Source organism: Salvelinus fontinalis, chromosome 8, assembly GCF_029448725.1.
Source record: "Salvelinus fontinalis isolate EN_2023a chromosome 8, ASM2944872v1, whole genome shotgun sequence".
NCBI lineage: Eukaryota > Metazoa > Chordata > Actinopteri > Salmoniformes > Salmonidae > Salvelinus > Salvelinus fontinalis.
The window spans coordinates 12,203,965-12,228,039 of NC_074672.1; the positions used below are offsets into that span (position 1 = coordinate 12,203,965).

At 41.6% G+C, this 24,075-nt stretch overlaps 1 protein-coding gene across 1 annotated transcript in view; it reads left to right on the forward strand.

Moving 5' to 3' along the window:
• Positions 1-4,673: 4,673 nt before the first annotated feature.
• LOC129860569 (RNA-binding motif, single-stranded-interacting protein 2-like) overlaps positions 4,674-24,075 on the forward strand; it is a 36,977-nt gene continuing 17,575 nt past the window's right edge. Inside the window, exons 1-4 of the mRNA XM_055931088.1 lie at positions 4,674-4,811; positions 11,783-11,949; positions 17,422-17,480; positions 18,143-18,234. Coding sequence (XP_055787063.1) covers positions 4,740-4,811; positions 11,783-11,949; positions 17,422-17,480; positions 18,143-18,234 — 390 coding nt within the window. The 5' untranslated portion in view covers positions 4,674-4,739. The remainder of the gene's footprint in view (positions 4,812-11,782; positions 11,950-17,421; positions 17,481-18,142; positions 18,235-24,075) is intronic.

Sequence of the window (24,075 nt, forward strand, 5' to 3'; positions counted from 1 at the left end):
TGTTGTGTGTAGATTTATGAGGAACAAAATTAATTGAATACATTTTAGAATAAGGCTGTAAGGTAACAAAATGTTGAAAAAAGGAAGGGGTCTCAATACTTTCCAAATGCACTTTTTATCAAAAATCTCTTCCCAACTCTTTAGCAATCTGTATGGCACAGGTGTCCATTTTTTGTTCCTTAAACGAAACTGGTATTCTTTTTTATTTATCACAATTTTCTTTAACCAATTTTCATCTTCAATGCATGTCACAATGGCGTGTATAAGTGGCAGAGGAAGTCAGGCGCAGGAGAGTCAAAATAGAGTGTAGCATGGAGTACTTTAATTAAAGTCCCAGTAATTTGCTCCATAACACTCACGGAAAAATATAATACAAATCTGGGTACGAAGACCCATCGCACACCTATACACAAACAACACAACACTTGACAACGAACAATCTCTGACAAACACATGAAGGGAAACAGAGGGTTAAATACACAACAGGTAATGAATGGGATTGACAACAGGTGTGTGGGAAGACAAGACAAAACCAATGGAAAATGAAAAGTGGATCGATGATGGCTAGAAGGCCGGTGAAGTCGACCGCCGAACACCGCCCGGACAAGGAGAGGCAACGACTTCGGTAGAAGTCGTGACAATGCAGGGCCGACAGACAAGTTTCTTACTTTCTCCCTCTTGGCTCTTCCATTTTTTTCGGTAATGCTGCGATTAGTTGGTTGTTTAAAAAAATATATATGTTGTTACCTTTATTTATACAGGTTTTTCTCATTGAGATAATATCTCTTTTTCAAGAGAGATCTGGTCCAATAGCAGCAGGGGGAACAACGTTTCATTGTGTGTTTGTGTTGTGTATTTTTTTTCAAAGTATATATCTTTTTTAATCAATTAGTATATTTGTGTTTAACCATAATATTTGTTGTAATATTTCTTCTGTCTTTTCTGGTGGATTAAACTGAAATTGCAACTAACTTTCAATGGCTTATTTTGAAAATAGCGAGGTCAAATTTTTTGGGAGGTTATTTAATTGACAAATAACCGAAAGAGAGAGTTTGTAATCTTAATAAAGATAAAAAGGCCATTCTGAACACGGGCCATTCTTACTAATCTGTTTGAGAACCAGTTCAGATTTACGTTCAGATTTTGTATGATTTAACACTTTAGTGAGAGTCATAATGCTTTAATTGTTAATACTATCTGCCCTCCAAATTTATATCAATTATATAAATAGGCCATTTTAATTTTGTCTGGCTTGCCATTCAAAATGAAATGGAATATATTTTGCTCATATCATTTAAAAAACAATTAGTTAGGTGTAGGTAGGACCATAAGCAAATAGGTAAGGGTTGATTTTTCCACAAATAGACAGGTATTTTCCTTTCCATGGTAGCAAGATTTTTGCTAACTTTCTATAAAAATCTATTGTAGTGAGAACCTTTCATTCTTTCGGGATATGAACACTGAGTATGTCCACTTCACCATCAGACCATTTTATTGGCAAATTACACAGTTATGTAAAAGTAGTCTTTTTTAGTGATCCAATACATAATATAGAATTTTAATTTGGCTGTAATCCAGAGAGGCTAGAAAGAGAGGCTAAAAAAAAACTCTATGTGGTTATGGTGTGCTCAGAATTGTGGATTTAAAAGAAAGCAGGAATCAATAGCGTCCAATGACACCTTTGCTTTTAAGCCCTGGATTTCAAGCCCCTTGATATTGTTGTTGAGTCTCATTATTAATAGCTAACACTTAAATGGCCATAATAAAGAGATATGCCGATAGTGGACAACCTTGTTTTACTCCTTTCTAAGAAGTAGCCATTATTTACTGTTTTACACGTAGGGTTACCATACATAACTTTAATCCATTGTATAAGAGATTTTCCAAAATTGAAATATTCCAGGCATTTATATATAAACTCCAGTCGTACTTTATCAAAAGCCTTTTCAAAGTCAGCTATGAATAGCAGGTCTGGTTTCCCAGATGTTTCATAGTGTTCTATTGTTTTGAGTGACCTTTTATTATCCCCAGTGCAAGGTGCACCTGTGTAATGATCATGCTGTTTAATCAGCTTCTTGATATGCCACAACTGTCGGGCGGATGGATTATTTTAGTAGAGGAGAAATGCTCACTAATAGGGATATTAACAAATTTGTGGACATTTGAGAGAAATGTAATTATTGTGCGTATTGAACATTTCTGGGATATTTTATTTCAGCTCATGAGACATGCAACCTACACTTTACATGTTGCATTTCTATTTTTGTTCAGTGTATGTAATCTCCTGAGCTGCTTCCCCTAGGCTGCCTTTCAGGTACTGTAGCTAAAGCCTAGTTAAGGGTGTGTTTGTGTGTGTCTGGTACCTTCCAGGGTATCTAGCCTTGTAAAGGGAGTATCTGCATGTTATCACAGATAGGTAATTACTTAGCTGGCAAAGCTGACCTCAGGAATGTAGACTTCTCCCTTCCCCCGCCCTTCCCCCTCCCGCTACACCCCTCCCCCTCTGCCCTTCTCTCCCATGTCTCCCTTCCCCCGCAACTCATTCACCTTTACCTCCCCTCCACCCTACACTGGCATCCCCCTACCTCCTTTCTATTACACTCCCCCCCTTCCTTCCCTCGCTTCCTCCCTCAACCCCTCCTTGACGGCACACCCTCTCTCCCGTGAGGCTCAAAGTTCACCCCGAAAGCTTTCACAGAATTCTTAGATGACCTGTAATCTTCTTTTTCTTAGAGGAGAGGAAAGCAACCTGTTGGTACAAGGCTGAATGGAATGATCCGTGTTTTGGGCATAGCGAAAGTGGTATATCGAGGGATGAATGTAAAAAGTACACCATTGCACAACACAACAGAGTTTTTCCCAAAGACTGAAAAGTACATCTGGGGAATCATTCTTTGTGTGCTTTTCACAAATTGAGGAATTTGTGTCCTAAGCATTTTTATTCACCACGACCTCAGTCATTGCAGCTCGGCTCCTTTCCTGAGTACTTCTTTCCCGTTACTTGTGATGCGGAGAGTTCTGCTGAAGTCCCAGGCTTGCCTCCCAAATGGAACCCTATTCTTTACACAGTACACTTGTTTTGACCAGAGACATATAGGTCCTATAAAGGGAATAGAGTGGCGTTTGAAATTCAATCCCAGCGTGGGCTGTGGGCTTTATGCTGGCTCTGACGCATACTCACTGAGTCACTCTACAAACTGTCCTTGAGCAGAGGGAAACACACTCCTTCTTGCCAGGACTGAACATCAACAGAGGCGAAGCCATGGTAGGGCCAGGCTGGGCATAGGCCCTGCTAGACTGAACACTGGCCTTGCCAATCAGGATGGCATAAAATACATATTTTCATTATAAAAGGAAATAAATGATTTTGATTTGTTGTTTGTATTGTCTCCTTACTTATCATAAATGTTGAAAAATGCAGTAAGAGGTTCCAGGGATATAACTGTCTATACCGTAATTATATGGTACAACTTATTGTAATAGCCATAGATATGGATCATTGTTATATTGTCTATGGTAATAACAATAGCGGTAGGCTACATACATTGTAGCCTACTTACAGCTGTTACAGCCTACCTGTCTCCATGAAAATGAAACAATATAGTCTCAAAAGGATCACTTTGATTTAAATGCAGGCCACTTGCATCCAGCCAATAATAACATTTCATAATTTGGTTTCAGTCACTTTAGTCACACGGTCCTGGCTCAAGACGGAAACAAATGATCACACTATGATGACATCTGGGTGAAATCCCAAGTGCCTTATATTCTGTATATCAAGGAGATGAGAGCTTATTTCTGTGTGCTGACTAGCCTCAACTGGCATTTACAGGAGGTTTAAACTGTCATTGTTCTGTGTATTTTTCTATCAGAAAGAACACTAGTAGTTGTGTCTGTCATGTGAATTCATGAATTATGCTGTTATGTATCAATGATCTGAATGCCACAACTAAAGTTCCCAATGGGAACAATACAGATATTCCATTTTAATCTATACTATTCTATGCCCATTCATACTACTATGTGGCTGAGAGTAAGCTTTTGCATACACACGTTGTGCACACTTGAGGGCTAATCAGGGTAGATACACAAGGAGTCAAGGCAGAGGGTTGAGGGACTGTGTTGCCAGGCAACTTGCAGTTGATTATAAAAACACTTGTGCCATTGCATGATAATATGAGCCATCCCAGGACATCAGTGTCCTGATTAATGACAAGGTTTTGAGATCATTCATGACCCACTGCCATACTTTATACTGATGGTGATGGTGTAATGCCATGTACCTTTGCCAAAATATCATCAGGTTGGGCCATGGTCAATATTATAACATTAGTCTATTAGTCCCAATGTTAGATATGATTAATGATGTGTATTAATCATTGCTAATGTTATTGAAGACTATACAAGCTACAAAAAGCCTTTATAAAATGCCAATAAAAGTTAAATGTGTGTCCAGACTTTCACACGAAATAGTAGCATGTCCAAAGTCATACATGTTCATTGTCTGGCTGTTTCCAGGTTTACCAAATAGCCTACATGGAAAGAGGAACACAGAAAAGCGCGCTTTTTAACGCAAAGTCACATAGAAGGCTACACACTACCAGTGGCTGGGAGCTGGGAGAGCGCTAGTCAAATCACAATCCCAGTCAGATTCTAAACTGAATTTCCCTGTCTGACGTCAGCTGACTGCCTGCCTCGGCTGTGCTCTTCGCTCCAGACATAGTGCTGCTGCTGAAAAAATGCTGCTCTCTGTGCCGCCGAGGACAGGATTCAACCCATACAACGGCTATACAAACAGAACTAGTAAAAAGGTAAAGCGATGCTGTATTTTACTCCATCTGAATAATGTGCTATATGTAGGTTATATGCCGGTCTCATTCCTCTGGATCGTTTGTGGCAGTTAGGTTGCCTGGCTATTAAGCTGCAGTGTCCTTGAAAGTGGACCATTTACGCTACAAAATAACTATAGGCTATTTTGTCGATTTAAAATAGCTTTTAACTCTTGTCTATGCCCCAAACAAGATTGGGAATAGATAATAAAATAGAATACCGGTATAATGCATGAATTTATTGTAGGCTACGCGTCTGGGTGAACGTTAGTGCTCTTCCTCGCTCTGGTCATTGGCACAGAGAAAGTCAATGTACGGATTAAACTTGCGCGGCGAATAGCCTAGATCATTTTTGCGCTCGTTCTCGGGTTTATTCCAATGTCCAATTGTAAACTGAACGACCAATTGTTGGATGTGTCAAATACATTTTTCATCGTGATGAGAGTAAGATCTCTCTTTGAATAGACCGTAACGTAAGTTAACCAAATAAGTTTATTTAGTGTAAAGATTTACACCACCCCTTGAAATCCAACCTGGTCTCAGAGTATTTCGTATTATTCTTTATGTAAATTAGAGACAAGCCAATTAAAGGGAAAGGGAAAGGAAACTGAATGTTTTCACCTGGAATTAGTATGATATATTATGTTTCGTATGATATGTATTAATTTGTGGCTGTCCATAACTAATTTTGTATGTTATGTTATGAATTTGCTAAACTTATGATATATTAGCATAGTGGCTAGGTGGCGAACATTAGCTAGCTGGATAATGTTAGCTAGACTAGGGGTTAGGCATTAGGGTTAAGTTTAGGAGTTAGGTTAAAGGGTTAAGGTTAGGGGTAGGGTAAGGGCTAAGGGTAAGGGTTAGCTAACATGCTAAGTAGTTGCAAAGTAGCTAAAAAGTAGTAAGTAGTTGAAAAGTTGCTAATTAGCTAAAATGCTAAAGTTGTCTGTGATGAGATTTGAACTCGCAACTTTTTGGTTCCTAGATGTTCGCGGGTTAGCTAACATGCTAAGTAGTTGCAAAGTAGCTAAAAAGTAGTAAGTAGTTGAAAAGTTACTAATTAGCTCAAATGCTAAAGTTGTCTGTGGTGAGATTTGAACTCACAACCTTTGGGTTCCTAGATGTTTGCGTTATACGCCTATCCATCCACCCCAATGTGTGTAACCATACCAAACATAATGCATCATACTAATTTGCATGTCCCGGATTCACATTTACTATGTTACGTCTAGTCTATGAGGCCAGGCTGTGAACCCCTATATGATCTGATGGCTGGTAACATGGCCAATATAAAACAGTGATTTATAGATATGAAAATATGAATATGCTCTGCTGTACATAGTGTAGCCTATTGAAATTGTTCAAATCAATATGCTGATTATTATACAACTTAACAGTTTGTATTGATAAATTATATTTATTGGTAGTTGATAAGATTTTTTTCATTTTAAAATGAACATCCAGAAAACAGAATAAAATATAATGATGATGAAGTTGAATATGGAGTGTTGGATTGGGTGAGATATTACGTGAATTGAAAATAAGAAACGATAAAGCATATAATTTTTCAAATGTAGCCTAATTGTAAAATAGTTCATTTTAATTCACTTTTTTGTGATCCTAGTTTTGATCCTGATGCTTTCACGTTATGGATGGGAAAAAACGCATGTTTCTTCGGGTCAATAGCATATTTTATTATTCTGCATTGTGAATCTTGTTGTTGACTTGGTGCAACATTGCTGAAATACGCATTGGTAGTGTATAACTTTCCTGAAACATAACCCTAGCTCCCACCTCCCAGGGCTGTGTTATTCCTTTCCCTGCGTCATGGTTTGCTGGATTTCAGATTGCTCAGATTAATGGCCTGGAATTCCTGGAATTCTGTATGCATCCCAAATGGCACCCTATTCCCTATACAGGGAATAGGGTGCACTACTCTGTCTTTAAACAATGTGCTCATGTCAGGATAGAAGGGGTGTCTGCTGCTCTGCTTTTGCAAACTCATGCCTTTTTTTGCTCATTGTGAGAGCTCAAAAGTCACTCTGAGGGAAAACATGTAAACCCAAGGTCAAGTGGTAAGCTCTGCTCTGTGTATTTTTTATGCAAGGAAAAAAGGGTGGAGGAAAGAGAGGGATTAAGATTTTTTTTGCTTTCTTTCTTTCTTTCTTCTGCTTTCGATTACGCACCCCTCCATTCCCCTCCTCTTCCCTCCCCCATTTTCTTCTTTTTTCCCTCTCACATACCTTGATTTCTTTGGTTGTTAGGGGTTCAGTTCCCGTGGACAAGGGAGCCACCAGACCTTTCCTCTGTATAGAGTAAAGTGGACCACTTATTCTTCCATTTCCTCTGTCTTAATTTCCTCTGTCTTAATTTCCTCTGTCTTAATTTCCTCTGTCTTAATTTCCTCAGTCTTAATTTCCTCTGTCTTCATTTCCTCTTTCTTCATTTCCTCTGTCTTCATTTCCTCTGTCTTCATTTCCTCTGTCTTCATTTCCTCTGTCTTCATTTCGTCTGTCTTCATTTCCTCTGTCTTCATTTCCTCTGTCTTCATTTCGTCTGTCTTCATTTCCTCTTTCTTCATTTCCTCTGTCTTCAATGTCTTTCTGCATATCTAAAACAAAAACGGTTTAGGTTTTTGGTACTTTTGAGTGTAGAGTTGGATTGACTCAGAGAGTGGAGCGGCAGAATAAAGACCCACCTGCCGTCTCTGCAGGTTGCAGGTTGAAGTAGAAGCATCAGAAGAATGCCATCGCTGTGTTTTCCCCCCAAAACCTTTTTTGCACACTGTGGCAGAATACAGTACCAGGCAGCAAATACAGAAAGCTTGTACTTTCAGAAACATGATCATTTCTACCGGGCCTTTGAAAATGTCTTGTGCCAAGCAGGTAGGCCTTTGCTTATTTAGACAGATAAAACATGTATTTATTTTCACAGAAATGGAGTGTCATGCAATGTGTGATGTGTATTTTGACAGATTTTGAAAATGTGTTTATTGAGAACTGAGTATAAATAGAACTGGGATCATTTCAGTAGGATATCAAGGTTTTTTCTCCTTGGATCTGCTCCTCCAAAGCTTTTCTTGCTTCCCTGTGACGATTTGGCAAGGAGGCAAGGAGGCAAGGAGGGTGGATGTGAGGAATCGAGGAACATATTTTTGAGGTTCCAGCTGTGGCCTGAGGTGTGGGAGTAAAACTCTGTCACGTGCTGTGTACAGTAACACTGTACATTGTGGAAACATACATCCAATAACCTCCAGGGCTAATATTTACAGTGCTATAGTTCAATGAGAGAGGAAGGAACAGCTCAGAGCTATCACCCACACTTAAAATGTCTCTTAAATATGTCCTATTGTGTACTGGTAAAGAATGGAAAGACTGCACTCAGATGGGATATTATATATATCCCCGTACTACAATAAATTCTAAAGGCTCTACGTGCTTATAACGACATATAGAGCATTGTATATTTTGATAATAAAGTGTAAACCATGTGATTTTAAAAGTAGGGTTTTCCTAGCCTGGTGCTGCATCCAGTCGGCTTGTGCTATAAGCCAACTCCTTTCTATGTTCGATGCCTAAGATGTTTGGCTTGCCAATGGTAGAAGTGTCGCCTTCAGCACATACAAACAGTATGGGACAAGACTAGGATTTCCCCAGTACTCACTCAGTCACATTTAAAGGAAAACTCCACCCAAAAACAATATTTTGATATTTGTTTCATTTGTCCATTGTAGATTTTTTATTGTGTTTATTTGATTTAACCTTTATTTAATTAGGCAAGTCAGTTACGAACAAATTCTTATTTACAATGATGGCCTACCCCGGCCAAACCCGGACGACGCTGGGGCAATTGTGCGCCGCCCTATGGGACTCCCAATCATGGCCGGTTGTGATACAGCCCGGAATCGAACCAGGGTCTGTAGTGATGCCTCTAGCACTGAGATGCAGTGCCTTAGACCGCTGCGCCACTCGGGAGCAAAAAAAAATGGTGAAATGTTTTACATGTCAGCAATCAAGTTTTGAAGATATATAACTTTCAAAATAGAGAAATACAGCCGGTATGATGCATTCTGCATCATGTGAGGCAAAACGCAGCATCATATTTCTGTATTTTGAAAGTTACATATCTTCAAAACTTGATTGCTGACATGCAAAACATTTTGGGACTATATCAACAATGGACTAATGAAACAAATGCCAAAAGATAGTTCTTGGGTGGAGTTTTCCTTTAAGCCTTCATTGTCTTGAGAGACACATTCTTTAGTCTGTGTTCCGGTACTAATGAGGCTTTTAGGAATGTGGAAAACGTGAAAACTGCCGTAGAAAAGAAACCCTCTCTGTCTTACCCCCAATTCTGAGGGTAACTAACTAACACAAACATTTGTTAATGGCGTGGGAATGCAAAGAAATAATTTAACTCCACATTCTAATGCTGCTGCTGTCTGTAAGAAGCAGTGTGAACAAACATGTAGGAGGCTGTGTGTTTACAGTAGGGAACAGGACAGGAAGGACATCCATCAGATGCCAGTGTGGGTCAAACTCAGTGCAGTGATCAAGAGTGCATATAAGAGCACACATTGTTCACACAATTCTGCAAAACCAATCTACCGGTAGCTACCGAATGGTAATGACACAAGATTTGTGATTCATAAGCATGTTCAGAAACAAATGAAATATGAACTACACACACTGACTGCACACATTGCAGCACATTAGCTTCCCCTATGTATAGTTGGGATGTAACTAGTTACAGCTAGTGTATGCACCTATACATCATGGAAATTCCACAAATTCATTTATTCATACCAATGCTATTAATCCTGCACTGTGTTTGTTTGTTCTTTATCCAACCAGGTGAATCCCATTGAGATATCAATCTCTTTTTCATGGGAGCCCTTCTGTACTGTTTGGTAGAACAGAACACCTGGAGCTGGCAGGCAGGCCAAAGGCAGGCGGGCAGGCAGCAGATAGACAGGGAGGCAGACAGGCAGACAGACAGAGACAGACAGCAACCAGACAGACAGGCAGGCAGGCAGATGGGAGCCTGGTGGGTGTGGATCCATCTCATTCTCTGGTTCTCTGCCATCTTCCTTGTCTCAGAACGAGCAGAGCAGAGCAGTCTTAATGAGACAGTACCTTCTGACTGGAGAGCACATGAGAGGGATTAGCGCCTTCCGCTAGCAAGCGCCCCAATTATCTCCCCAATTAGATAGGCTTCAATGGCCCAGGCCCCATCCATCCATCCCCATTCATCCATCCATCACATAGATTCAGACAGGTCTCGTCCAGCAGCACACAGCTCTATTTAGCACCAGTTCCAGGCTCCATCCTCTATCAAGCAGCATACCAATCCTTTAGCCAGGCCCAGGCCACATCTATCCAACCCCATCATCCATCCAACACACAAATCCAGACAGGCCTCATCTAGGCCTAGGCCCCATCCAGCATACAGATTATATCTACCACCAGGCTTCATACAGCTCCATTCTGTGTCATACAGATCCCAGTACCCAGGCAGGTGCATCCCTTCTGATAGGGGTTTCCATGCAGGCTGGTAGGCTGGGAGTGAAGGCAAGAGCAAGCCACAGGAAGAGGTCGTGATTGTGGGAAAACAAACAATGTGCTGCCCTGCTACTGATGCTGAAAAGAGGCAGATTAGAGGTGCAGAATGGGTATGGTGAATGAATGGGCTCTGTGAGAGTAACAACAGTGATTAATGACGGGGTGGTAAAACTCTTATGGAGGGGTTCAAGGCTGCGTGCTGCTGGGTGTTGTGAAGGCCATGATGAATGCAAAACTGTGGAAACACAGACAGAATGGTATATCAGTAGAGCAGTGGTTTGGGAAGGATGTAAATTGTTAGAGAGAGAGGAGGAGGAGGAGGAGGAGGGGAAAGAAGAAGAAGAGGAACTGTTTCATTGGAGCGGGTTACCAATCACACTTGCAGGAAACAACATCTAGTTGGACACCATTAGGTCAGTGCTGGAGCAGAGTGGAGCGGAGTGGGAGGAGACTACTCAGGGCTGGAATCAAGCTCATTCGGCTACTTTAGAGACACTAGTCGCTTTTCAGTTTTTCCTGTATCTAATATGCTCTCATTTTCGACCGAACTGACAGCATTGATTCACAGGGGACTGTTATAGGTTCAAACAGTAACTGATTTCCCCTCCAAAGCGGTGTTAGCTCAGTATTGATATAAATTGAGTTGTGGCTATAGCAGCCCTGCAGAGTGCCGACTCGACTGAAATGTGATTCATGTGAAGAGTTCTCTGTCTAGAAGTGTATCCATGGTCTGGTGTTTATAGGTCATGATGGTAATGTTTTATGTTATTACTGCCCCCATTAGCAGACCATGGTAGCCTTACACTGAAAGCCTATCTAGCAGACAGTTAAGTACACTGAAATCCTATCTAGGAGGCAGTGTAGTGAAATAACCAAATTGCTATTGATTTCGCAGCCCTGGCCCCGGATTTGTAGGGTACTATATTGACATGTTGCCCTTTGCTTAACCATCCACTGTAACTGGTTATCCTGCTAATTGTTTCCTGAATAGATTTTTGTAGATTAGGTTACACTCTAGTTAAATATAAATCGGTGGATCATGAACAGCCTGGAGAGTTGACTGATAACAGCCCAGATGTGATCTAATGGACGTGCCTATTCAGGATTGTGGACTGTCGAGGATTGTAGCATTTTACTGTGACATATTGGGGTTCAAAACTGGGTTTCCTGCACATTTTAGCCTGCTGAGCCAAAGCCTATAGGCATAAAGTCTCAAGCAAGGTTAGCCTACTCATCACGCCAATCGGTTTTACCAAACCACCGCCCTTACATCCTCACCAATTGTCTAATCTCACCCAGAATCAAATATTGCATATATGCTAGCCAGCTACTGCCCAATGTAATCATATCCTGTTTCTGATGTCATATCCTGTCTCTGCCTCGCTCCAGCCGACGTATGTGTCTTCCAGCCACCAGATGGCTCTACCCAGCCCCAACCACACCACCACCAGCAGTAACGGCAGCCTCAGCGCAGAGCAGCTGAGCAAAACTAACCTCTACATCCGCGGCCTCCACCCGGGAACCACAGACCAGGACCTGGTCAAATTGTGTCAGCCGTGAGTAACTCATCAACAAATCACTCCGCCACCACACCTCTCAGTGAATCTATGGCTCTGTGTAAAATGACTGAACGGTGGTGGAAGAGAATAGTGATTGAGGAAATAGTGTTAATGGGGATAGACAGTGCCTGAAATAATGCTTGAGCTGAAAAGGGCAAGAAGCGGGTGCACATTTCACAAGTATGTCACCAGTCAGTGGCCTGTGGACAGATCAACTGGACGTTTCAGGCAGGCACAACGGAGGGCAGACTTCCCAACAGCTAGCTTACTAAGCACGTTCTGTCTCTCTCCCTGGTGCTTCCTCTCTGTATGATGGTCTTGCCATCACCAGGGAATGGGCTCACTCAGCTTCCAGTGGTCTGAGCGGTTGGTATCTCTGCATTCAAAGAAATCCTACGATTACAGCATTTCCAATATGCATTAGACACACAGCAGTGATAACCAGAACTGTCATGCCAGAGCCACTTGGTCTGTGTCTGTTCGATCATCACTGAAACACCAAATGAAAAAGCCCGTTGGGTGAAGATGAAGGAGTTGGCTTCTCTTCATTGAATACTGGAGCCTGAGGAGAAACGAAACAGTAGAAAGAGTGAGACGTAAAGCTAGATGGTGAGGGAAGGAAGGAGAAAGAGGAGGGGGAAGGGAGAGGGAAGGAGAGATAAATGGGGAGAAAGTGAATGAAGAAGAGAGAGAGAGGGTGGGAAGTAGAGAGGGAGAGGAAGGGAATCAGAGGGAGAGAAAGCGAGAGAGAAGGCAAGAGGGAGGGGGGAGGAGAGAAGCAGAGTGAATGAGGCCTGCTATTTTCCAGCTGTCTGGAAGATATGGCTCACATGAGGCTGCCCAAACCCACAGGAAACCCTGAGCCCAGGGGAAAGGGAAATACAAACAAGGCCAGTGGCATGAAGAGGGGGATGGAGAGAGACAGCGGGAGAGAGAGGGGGATGGAGGGAGAGGGGGAATTAGGCGGAGGAATGTAGGGAGTTAAGGTTTTCTGTGTGAGGTGGTATGTGGGTAGTTCTGCTGTTACAGAGTAGATCAAATCACTGCATTTGCTTGTGAGTAGAGGAGGGTATTAAACAAGGTGTACGGTTTTGTATACCATTATTGAGATGAAAATATGCTTTGTTAAAAATAGGCAATAAGAATGGATGGCGCTATGCAAGGTCTACTCTACTGTACACTGAGTGTACAAAACATTAGGAACATCTGCTCTTTCCATGACATAGACCGACCAGATGAATCCAGGTGAAGCTATGATCCCTTATTGATGTCACTTGTTAAATCCACTTCAATCAGTGTAGATGAAGGTGGAGGAGATGGTTAAATAAGGACTTATAAGCCTTGAGAAAATTGAGACATTCATTGTGTATGTGTGCCATTCAGAGGGTGAATGGGAAAGACAAAAGATTTATGTGCATTTGAACGCGGTATGGTAGCAGGTGCCAGGTGCACCGGTTTGTGTCAAGAACGGCAATGCTGCTGGTTGACGCTCAACAGTTTCCTGCGTGTATCAAGAATGGTCCACCACCCAAAGGACATCCAGCCAATTTGACACAACTGTAGGAAGCATTGGAGTCAACATGGGTAGCATCCCTGTGGAACGCTTTCGACACCTTGTAGAGTCTATACCCTGACGAATTAAGGCTGTTCTGAGGGCAAAAGGGGTGCAACTCAATATTAGGAATGTGTTCCTAATGTTTTGTCCACTCAGTGTACGTAACTATAGAGAGCTTGGCAATACAGGGAAGAACAAGAATAAAGTCATGAACTGAATGATGAAGTGAAAACTACAGGAAACATGAATTTGATATAACTAACTAACTAACTGCCAGTTGCTCCATGTGAGGCGAGGAGCTATGAGCTCTGGTGGGGGTATCACACCTGGGTTCAAAATAGTATGTTAAATCCTTTAAATACTTACTCTGTGCTTGATTAGGCTTTCCTGGTACAATGGAATCAATGGATGAGTTTCATAAATACCAACCTTGCCCATCCGGCACACAATTGACATGCTTAATCAAACTCTCAAAGTATTTGAAGGAAAACAAATACTGTTTGAACCCAGGCCTGGGGGGTATGGATGGGAGGTTGTTCTGCCTCCTAGCCCCAGCAGCGCAGCCTCTTTGTGTGGCTGGCTCTGGCCTGGCTCTAGCTGACTATGGGTGCTATGCTAGACACTGTACTCTCTGCTCTCTGCGCTCTCACACATGGCTGAGTCTCCTGCCCCTCCAACCTCCCTCTCTCCACACCATATAGCCACAGAGTCAGACCTCCCAGCTGAATGCACTAGTAGATGGGCATCTCTCCATTGCACAATTAAGGAGGCCAGCAAATACTGTACTGTACACAGCTAGTACCCAGGAGGAGATAGAGTGAGAGAGAGAGAGAGAGAGAGATGGAGCTTGTAGCAATCTTTCCCTCATGCAGTATTCTATGGGGATATCCATAGCTCAACTAAGGAGGCCTGCAAATACGATATAATGCCCAGAGCAGAGAGCTAGGAGCAACCAGATCCCACCATGCAGTTAGCCTATTCTAGGGGTGATTTCCATTTGCACACAGAGCAATACTGTCCACAAATAATGTTACCAGAAAACAGTGGATATGTTATGCCAAAGCAAAATGTATTTAATAGCATAATGTATTTGATAGCATAATGTATTTGATGGCATAATGTATTTGATGGCATAATGTATTTGATAGCATAATGTAATTGATAGCATAATGTATTTGATAGCATAATGTATTGGATGGCATCCTGCATAGATCAGCAAACGTAACATGAAATACTAATGTTACATTAGAGGTCAAATGGGACAAGTTTGCTTTAGAGCATATTTACAGTGTGGTGGAGAATGTCCTTTAGCTAATTCAAATCTCTAAAGTTGTTTGGAATTGTAGACACCAGTGTAATATATGCAGAATAGCTTAATTTCCTGTTAGCTTTTCGTAGCCTGTTTTTTGGAAGATACCAAATACCAGTATATGCCAGTTGGAGGAACATGTGTATAGAAAGAACAGGGGACACCTGTCCGGTCTGTCTCTGTTAGTACAGCACAGTGCAGGTTGAGAAACAATGAGAGGATTTTCAAAACAACACCCGTCTCCTTAATAAGTGTGTGATGTTCATGTGCTGTAGTAAAAAAGTTCAAGGGCAGCCCTTACTCCTTTGTTTGGTGTGTGCCCATACCCTGCTGTAAAGCTGGGGGAGCTATGCTAGGGAGATAGAGGGGCAGTAGGACCCAGAGATGAGGCTCTGTTCTGGTTGTTGTGTTAGCTAGCAGAGTGAGAGAGAAAGTGTTGCTGTGGATCCCAGCCAGCCAGCCATGCAGGGTTGCTTGTACAGCACAGAACAGCACAGCCTAGGCAAGGAGAGTGAGATCAAGTTACAGAACATACACATGCCTAGAGAGATGCAGGGAGCTGATATCCTGCTTCTGCAGTGTTGGTGCAGAAACAGGGGAGATTGTAAAGCTAGGTCTACAGTACAGAATATCAATAGACGGCAATGTACAAGCCCAATATGTTCCTCCTGGAACAAAGATGATTAAGTCAAGACTTCTACATATACAGGGAGCTCCAAAAGTATTGGGACAGTGAAACATTTTTTCTGGTTTTGGCTCTGTACTCCAGCAGTTTGGATTTGAAATGATACAAAGACTATGAGGTTAATAAAGTGCAGACTGTAGCTTTAATTTGAGGTTATTTCCATATCGAGTGAACCGTTTAGAAATTACACCACTTTGTTACATAGTCCCTGTCACGGATCCCTCCGGAACTTTCCTCACGCACATCTGTCCCCTATTCCCACTGATTAGTACTTGTATAAGTGTGTTCTTGGTTTACCATTGTCCGGTCGATTATTGTTACAATGTCCGTTGGTGTGTGAGTACCTGTGCTGTGTGTTTTGGGCTTTCGTGCCCTTGTGGATTGCATAGATGATTACGGGTCTCGTCCCATGAGTTAATCATTGTGCGCTTGTGTTATATATTCGAGGTACTCCTCTCTCTTTTGTTTGGGTTTCTACCCTGTGTTTTGTATCGTGTTTGTTTGGTCTTCGTCTCCGTGCCTTTACACGGAAGGCCGTAATTTGGGTATAATTTAAAAAACTATTAAGCATTCCTGCGCCTGTCTCCCGATCCTTCATACCAGTTTTTTGGGACCAAAAGTATTTGGACAAATTCACTCATGTGTATTAAAGTAGTCCAAAGTTTAGTATTTGGTCCCATATTCCTAGCACACAATGATTAGATCAAGCTTGTGATTTTACAAACTTGTTGAATGCATTTGCTGTTTGTTTTGGTTGTGTTTCAGATTATAGAAATGAATGGCAAATCATGTATTGTATCAGTTTAAATCCAAAGTGCTGGAGTACAGAGCCAAAACCACAAGAACATGTTTCACTGTCCCAATACTTCTGGAGATCTCTGTACTTCCAACTACAACAACATAATTGTCAATCATGCATTGGGTCATTTGTTATAAGCTAGGTGTCACGTTCCTGACCTGTTTTCTGTTGTTTGGTATGTGTTTAGTTGGTCAGGGCGTGAGTTGGGGTGGGTAGTCTATGTTATGTGTTTTCTATGTTGGGTTAATGGTTTGCCTGGTATGGTTCTCAATTAGAGGTCAGGTGTTTTACGTTTCCTCTGATTGAGAGCCATATTGAGGTAGGTTGTTCTCACTGTTTGGTTGTGGGTGATTGTTCCTGTGTCAGTGTATACCACATGGGACTGTTTCGTTTGTTCGTTCGATTTAGGTAGTCTGTTCCTGTTCGTGCGTTCTTCGTCTATATGTAAGTTCATTTGTTTCAAGTCTGTTGACTTCGTTTATTGTTTTGTAGTTTGTTCTAGTGTTCGTTAGTGTTTTCGTCTTGTTGTAAATAAATTCAGTATGTATTCATCACCCGCTGCGCCTTGGTCCGTTCATGCACCACAAGACGAACGTTACACTAGGTCTATAATATGCATTAATAGACAGCATATACAGGCCCTATATGTTCCTCCTGGAAAGAAGATGATTAAGTCAGATGAGTAAGATGAGTAAGATCGAAATGTATGGTTGCTAGGAAACAGAGATTGTATTGGTATATTTATATTTAGTACTACACAGCGTGTAATGTAGTATTGCTTATCTACAATTTCCATTCAGGAAATACAACACTACACCAACACTCCATTTCAGTGTGCTCTGCCTTGAAATGACAGGGTTAGGATGAGCCTCATAGACAATGATGGAGTGATGTTGGATTGAGTAGGATGTGGGAATCCTCATGGGAATCACTCCCCCTGGTTCTACCACATTTCACTTCTTAAAACATGCATCTCCACAGATCAAATTAGTTCAACTCACACACCGTAAGACCCCCAATGCCTTTATAATACCTCCAGCCTGCCAACTTTACTAATATGATATGACGTTAGTAATGGCCTGTAGAAACCCTGACCATCCATCCACCTTTGTGTTTTCCAGGTATGGAAAAATTATGTCCACTAAAGCCATCCTGGACAAGACCACCAACAAATGCAAAGGTGAGGAGAGGTGTTTTATTTTAAAAACATACACCCACACAAACTCACTCACACACACAAACACACTCACAAACAAAAACACTCACACCTACAGTACACGCAGATGTGTGTCACGCACAGCTCAAACATGACGTGCAAACATCCCAGAGAGCCTCTGTCTGTTTATTCTCAGCGGGTGTTTTCGTGATGTAACCCAAAACGTGGGCAGCGTAGCGTTCTGGCCACATCGGGCCACAGTAGAAGGATAGACTATTCTCCTAAACCTGCCTCCACTACAGAGGTTCTGTTCTGTAGCGTTATCCTAAACCTGTCCACAGTGCAGTAGTGGAGAGATTCTGTTCTGTCATATTATCCTTAACCTGTCTGCTGTTTCAGCCCCATTCAATGCTTACCTGCACAGGACCTGCATGATTTGAGGTGTCATGGCTATAGCTAGATACTGTATCTATCTCTATGTTCATGCCTAGGGACAGATGGTTTTCATTATCATGTTACCTGGCAAGGAATAACCCTGGTCCCTAGTTATAGTCTATAGTTTTACGTTTTTCCTGGTCAGGTCACATAGTCCTAGTCAGAAAACTCCCTGCCCTAGGCCTGTTGCCATGGTATGTACTTCTCAGTGTCACAACTCAAAGTATGTTTGTCTGTCGTTGTCCCTGTAGGCTATGGCTTTGTTGACTTTGACAGTCCGTCCGCTGCACAGAAAGCAGTGACCGCACTGAAAGCTGGTGGAGTCCAGGCTCAGATGGCTAAGGTAAGATGTCTACTCTCTCTCTCTCTCTCTCTCTCTCTCTCTCTCTAGCTCCCCCTGTTTCTATATCGCTCCCCCCTTTCTGAGAGCAGAGCTCTCCTTGTTGTGGTTGTTCTTTTGTCTTTGTGTGGTGACCCTTGAGAGAGTAGTGTGTTGACCAATTAAGCCCATCGGTGTGTGTATGTGTGCCTGCATGTATGTCTTACAGAGGTGCTCAGGGAGTGTGTCCCAGGCAAGCAGCTCCTGCTCCCTCAGCAACCTGTACAAAGGGCTAGCCTGTTCTCCCTGGTGGAGGGAGGCAGGAGGCTGAGTCACTGTCTGAGCAGCTCTCTCCCCAGCCTCCCCAGCCCAGTACCAGGGCCCAGTGCCCAACCACGAGCCTTGTCCCACCGGCTGGCCTCTCGGCACACTCTCAAACCACACATTTGGCAACCGCACACACAGACTGCTTCAACCTCAGCCCCGCACCATCTCTGACACACACAAACGTACACTTGGCAACTACACACACACACACACACACACACACACACACACACACACACACACACACACACACACACACACACACACACACACACACACACACACACACACACACACACACACACACACACACACACACACACACACAAACTGCTCCAACCTCAGCCCCACACCATTTCTGACACACACTAAATTTACACTTGGCAACTACACACACACACACACAGCCCACAGGATCAGAACAGAGCAGATGAAATTTCACCAGAATGACTCACAATGAGTCAGAAATGTGTCTGGGTACGTATCAGCCAAGGTTGTAAACCTCCCAATGAACACCAGACATACATGCAGACTGAAATATGGGTTATTCAGTATGTGAGAACACTTGTGAATGTCAGTAATCCAGCACAAATGGAGATCAGCTTCCCACCTAACAATTCTAGGGAGAGAGAACGTTTTTGTAATGTTACCCATAATGTTCCCGTAATGTTTGAGTGGTCCAGTTCTCCGTTAGTCAGGGGAACATTCTATATATTGCTTCTGAGTGGCGCAGCGTTCTAAGGCACTGTGTTGCAGTGCTAGAGGCGTCACTACAGACCCTGGTTTGATTCTGGGCTGTATCACAACCGGCCATGATCAGGAGTCCCATAGGGTGGGCCACAATTGGCCCAGCGTCGTCCGGGTTTGGTCGGGGTAGGACGTCATTGTAAAACAAGAATGTGTTCTTAACTGACTTGCCTAGTTAAATAAAGGTTAAATAAATAAAAAAATACATCTATGTTAGCAAAAACGTTCTGAGAACCTTTTTAGCATATTTTGGAGTTAACGTTAGGAGAACATTCCCTTAATGTCAAGAATAACTTATCTACAATGTGGTTATAATGTTCTCAGAATATACAACATTAATGTTCTAGACACGTTTAATGGGACATTGCTGCAACATTCATGTATCCAGTTGTCTGAGGGTTCATTTTTTTCTTCCATCAACGCCCCATCAAAAATATACAGGACAGGGATGCCATGTTCTCAGAATATAAGATATGAATGGTCTAGACATGTTTTATGAGAACGCTGAAAGAACATTCTGGTTTCCAGTTTTCTGAGTTTTCAGGCCTTGTTACTGTTTCCAAGCCTATGAGTTGGTAGCTTCAACTCCGCAGGACACACACACACACTAACAGACACCAACTGATTAATGGCCTGCTGAATGTTGTTTTCTCTTTTCTCTTGATTCGTTTGTTCTTTTCCATATTATGTCTATCTCTGAGAAGCTACTCAGGAAAGGGCTGGAAATAGCCCATATTAATATATGTACCCTTAGAAATAAGGTTCATGAAATCAGTAACTTGCTAACATCAGATAACATTCACATATTAGCCATTTCTGAGACTCACTTAGATAATTCCTTTGATGATACATCAGTAGCAATACAAGGATATAACATCTAAGAGACAGGAATGCTTATGGGGGAGGTGTTGCTGTTTATATTCAGAGCCATATCCCTGTAATGCTTAGAGAAGATCTCATGCCAATTGTTATTGAAGTGCTGTGGTAGCAGGTTCATTTGCCTCGTCTAAAGACTATTATTTTGGGGTGTTGCTACAGTCAGTATCTAAATAATGTGTGTGAAATGCTTGATAGTGTATGTGATGTAAACAGAGAGGTCTACTTTCTTGGGGACCTGAATATTGACTGGTTTTCATCAAGCTGTCCGCTCAAGAGGAAGCTTCTTCCTGTAACCAGTGCCTGTAATCTGGTTCAGGTTATTAATCAACCTACCAGGGTGTTTACAAACACTACAGGAACAAGATCATCCACATGTATCGATCACATTAACTAATACTGTAGAACTGTGTTCTAAAGCTGTATCTGTCCCCATTGGATGCAGTGATCACGATATAGTGGCTATATCCAGGAAAGTTCCAATAGCTGGGCCTAAAACTGTGTATAAGAGATCATACAAAAGATTTCGCTGAGACTCATGTGGATGATGTAAAAAAAAAAGTGATTAATAAGGAGCATCCAGATGCTGCACTTGATGAATTTATGAAATTGCTTCTTCCAATTATTGATGCACCTGTTAACATGCACCTGTTAAGAATCTATATGTTACAACTGTTAAGGTTCCATGGATGGATGAGGAATTGAAAAACTGTATGGTTGAAAGAGATGGGGAAAAAGGAGTGGCTAATAAGTCTGGCTGCACATCTGACAGGCTGACTTATTGCAAATTGAGAAATGATGTGAATAAACTCAACTAAAAGAAGAAGAAACTGTATTATGAAGACAAGAATGATGGAACGAAAACTTTTGAGTACTTTAAATGAAATTAGGGGCAGAAAGACAAATTCAACTCTTTTATCGAATCATATGGTGTTGCCAATTATTTTAATGATTACTTAACTGGCAAAGTATCTGTCATATCTTAAATCTGAGTTTAGATGAAGGTGTTTGTCCTCAGGCTTGGAGGAAAGCCAAAGTCATTCCGCTACCCAAGATTGGTAAAGCGGCCTTTACAGGTTCTAACAGCAGACCAATCAGCTTGTTGCCAGCTCTTAGTAAACATATGGAAATGAAGGTTTAACCAAATACAATGCTATTTCTCTGTAAACAAATTGACAACAGACTTATAGAGAAGGGCACTCAATATGTACTGCATTGACACAAATGACTACTGTTAGATTTCAGTTCAGCCTTTGATATTGTTGATCATAACCTGTTGAGAAAACATATGTTTTATTGCTTTTCAACCTCTGCCATATCGGGGATTCAGAGATATTTACCTCATATAACTCAGAGGGTTTTCTTTAATGGAAGCCTCTATAATGTCAAACATGTGAGGTGTGGTGAACTGCAGGGCAGCTCTCTAGGCCCTCTACTCTTTTCTATTTTTACCAATAACCTGCCACTGGCGTTAAACAAAGCCTGTGTGTCCATGTATGCAGACGATACAACCATATACGTATCAGCAACCACAGCTAATGAAGTCACTGATACCCTTAACAAGGAGTTGCAGTCAGTTTCGGAATGTATGGCCAGTAATAAACTGGTCCTGAACGTCTCTAAAACTAAGAGCATTGTATTTGGTACAAATGATTCTCTAAGCTCTAGACCTCAGCTAAAGCTGGTAATGAATGGTGTGGCTGTTGATCAAGTTGAGGAGACTAAATTTCTTAATGTTCCCTTAGATTGTAAACTGCCATGGTCAAAACATATAGATTCAATGGTTGTAAAGACGGGGAGATGTCTGCCCATAATAAAGAGATGCTCTGCTTTTTTGACACCACACTGGTGGCTCTAGTTTTGTTTTATCTTGATTATTGTCCAGTCATGTGGTCAAGTGCTGCAAAGAAAGACCTAGTTAAGCTGCAGCTGGCCCAGAACAGAGCAGCATGTCTTGCTATTCATTGTAATCAGAGGGCTAATATTAATACTATACATACCAGTCTCTCTTGGCTAAGAGTTGAGGAAAGACTGACTGCATAATTTCTTATTTTTTATAAAGAAACATTAATGTGTTGAAAATTCCACATTGTTTTCATAGTCAACTTACACTCAGCACTGACAAAAAACTTCAAGTATTATCTAGAGCCATGAGTATATGGAACTCCCTTCCATCTCATATTGCTCAAATAAACAGCAAACCTGGTTTCAAAAAACAGATAAAGCAACACCTCACCCCTATTTGACCGAGATATTTTGTGTGTGTATGTATTGATATGTAGGCTATGAATGCCGTTTTTAAATGTACGTAGTTCTGATCTATTAATGCTCTCTTTATTATGTCATGGTTCAGGAAGAGTAGCTACGGCTTCATTTTGTAACAGCTAATGGGGATCCTAATAAAATATCAATACCAAGCCCATCAAGGCCCTGATTGGTGAACCACTGATCCATTCACAGCTCTTTCTGTCTGTTGGCAAGTTTAGGGGGACACACGCACGCACGCACGCACACACACACACAGTGCTTTCAACATACAGTGTTTTCAAAGTACATATTTGTCAGACTTCGACATACATAATTACATGTTCATTTATACAGTAACTATAGGTGTAAGCAATAGGGTGAATGCACTTTGAAGTATTCTTTAAATTTGATTTTTTTTTATTTCACATTTATTTAACCAGGTAGGCCAGTTGAGAACAAGTTCCCATTTATAACTGCGACCTGGCCAAAATAAAGCAAAGCAGTGCGACACAAACAACAACACAGAGTTACACATGGAATAAACAAACATACAGTCAATTATACAATAGAGGAAAAAGTCTATATACAGTGTGTGCAAATGAGGTAAGATAAGGGAGGTAGGCAATAAATAGGCCATAGTGGCGAAATAATTACAATTTAGCAATTAAACACTGGAGTGATAGATGTGCAAAGATGAATGTGCAAGTAGAGATACTGGGGTGCAAAGGAGAAGAAAAATAAATAATAAATAACAACATGGGGAAGCGGTAGTTGGATGGGCTATTTTCAGATGGGCTATGTACAGGTGCAGTGATCTGTGAGCTGCTCTGACAGCTGGTGCTTAAAGTTAGTGAGGGAGATAAGGAAAGCTCGGGAAAGCTCTGTTAAAAGTACATTTAAGAAAAACTTGTATTGATCATAGTGATTCAGGAGTACAATTAAAACAGGTTAATCTGCTCCACCAACATCAGACAACTATACTGAAAACCCTTAAATTGTTGAAATAAGTAAATCAAGTCACTGATGAGGACTGTCAGATTAAGTGGTACCTGCCATGGACATGGTGGTGTAGTAGGAAGATCAGCATACAATGAACCAGGAGGTTGTGAGTGCAAATCCCAGGTGAGGATATGCTGAATAATAATTACTGTATAAATTAACATGCACAATATAATCTTGTACTATGTCACATATGAAAGTTAAAAATGTTGTACACTGAGTGAACAAACAATTAGGAACACCTGCTCTTTCCATAACATAGACTGACCAGGTGATGTCACCAGTTGAATCCACTTCAATCAGTGTAGAGGAAGGGGAGGAGACATGTTAAAGAAAGATTTTTAAGCCTTAAGACAATTGAGACATGGATTGTGTGGGTGCCATTCAGAAGGTGAATGGGCAAGACAAAATATTGAAGTGCCTTTGAACAGGGTATGGTAGTAGGTGCAAGGCGCACCGGTTTGAGTGTGTCAAGAACTGCAACGTTGCCGAGTTCTTCCCGTGTGTATCAAGAATGGTCCACCACTCGAATGACATGCAGCCAACTTGACACAACCGTGGGAAGCATTGGATTCAACATGGGCCAGCATCCCTGGGGAACACCTTGTAGAGTCCCCGCCCCGAAGAATTTAGGCTGTTCTGTGGGAAAAAGTAGAGGGTACAACTCTA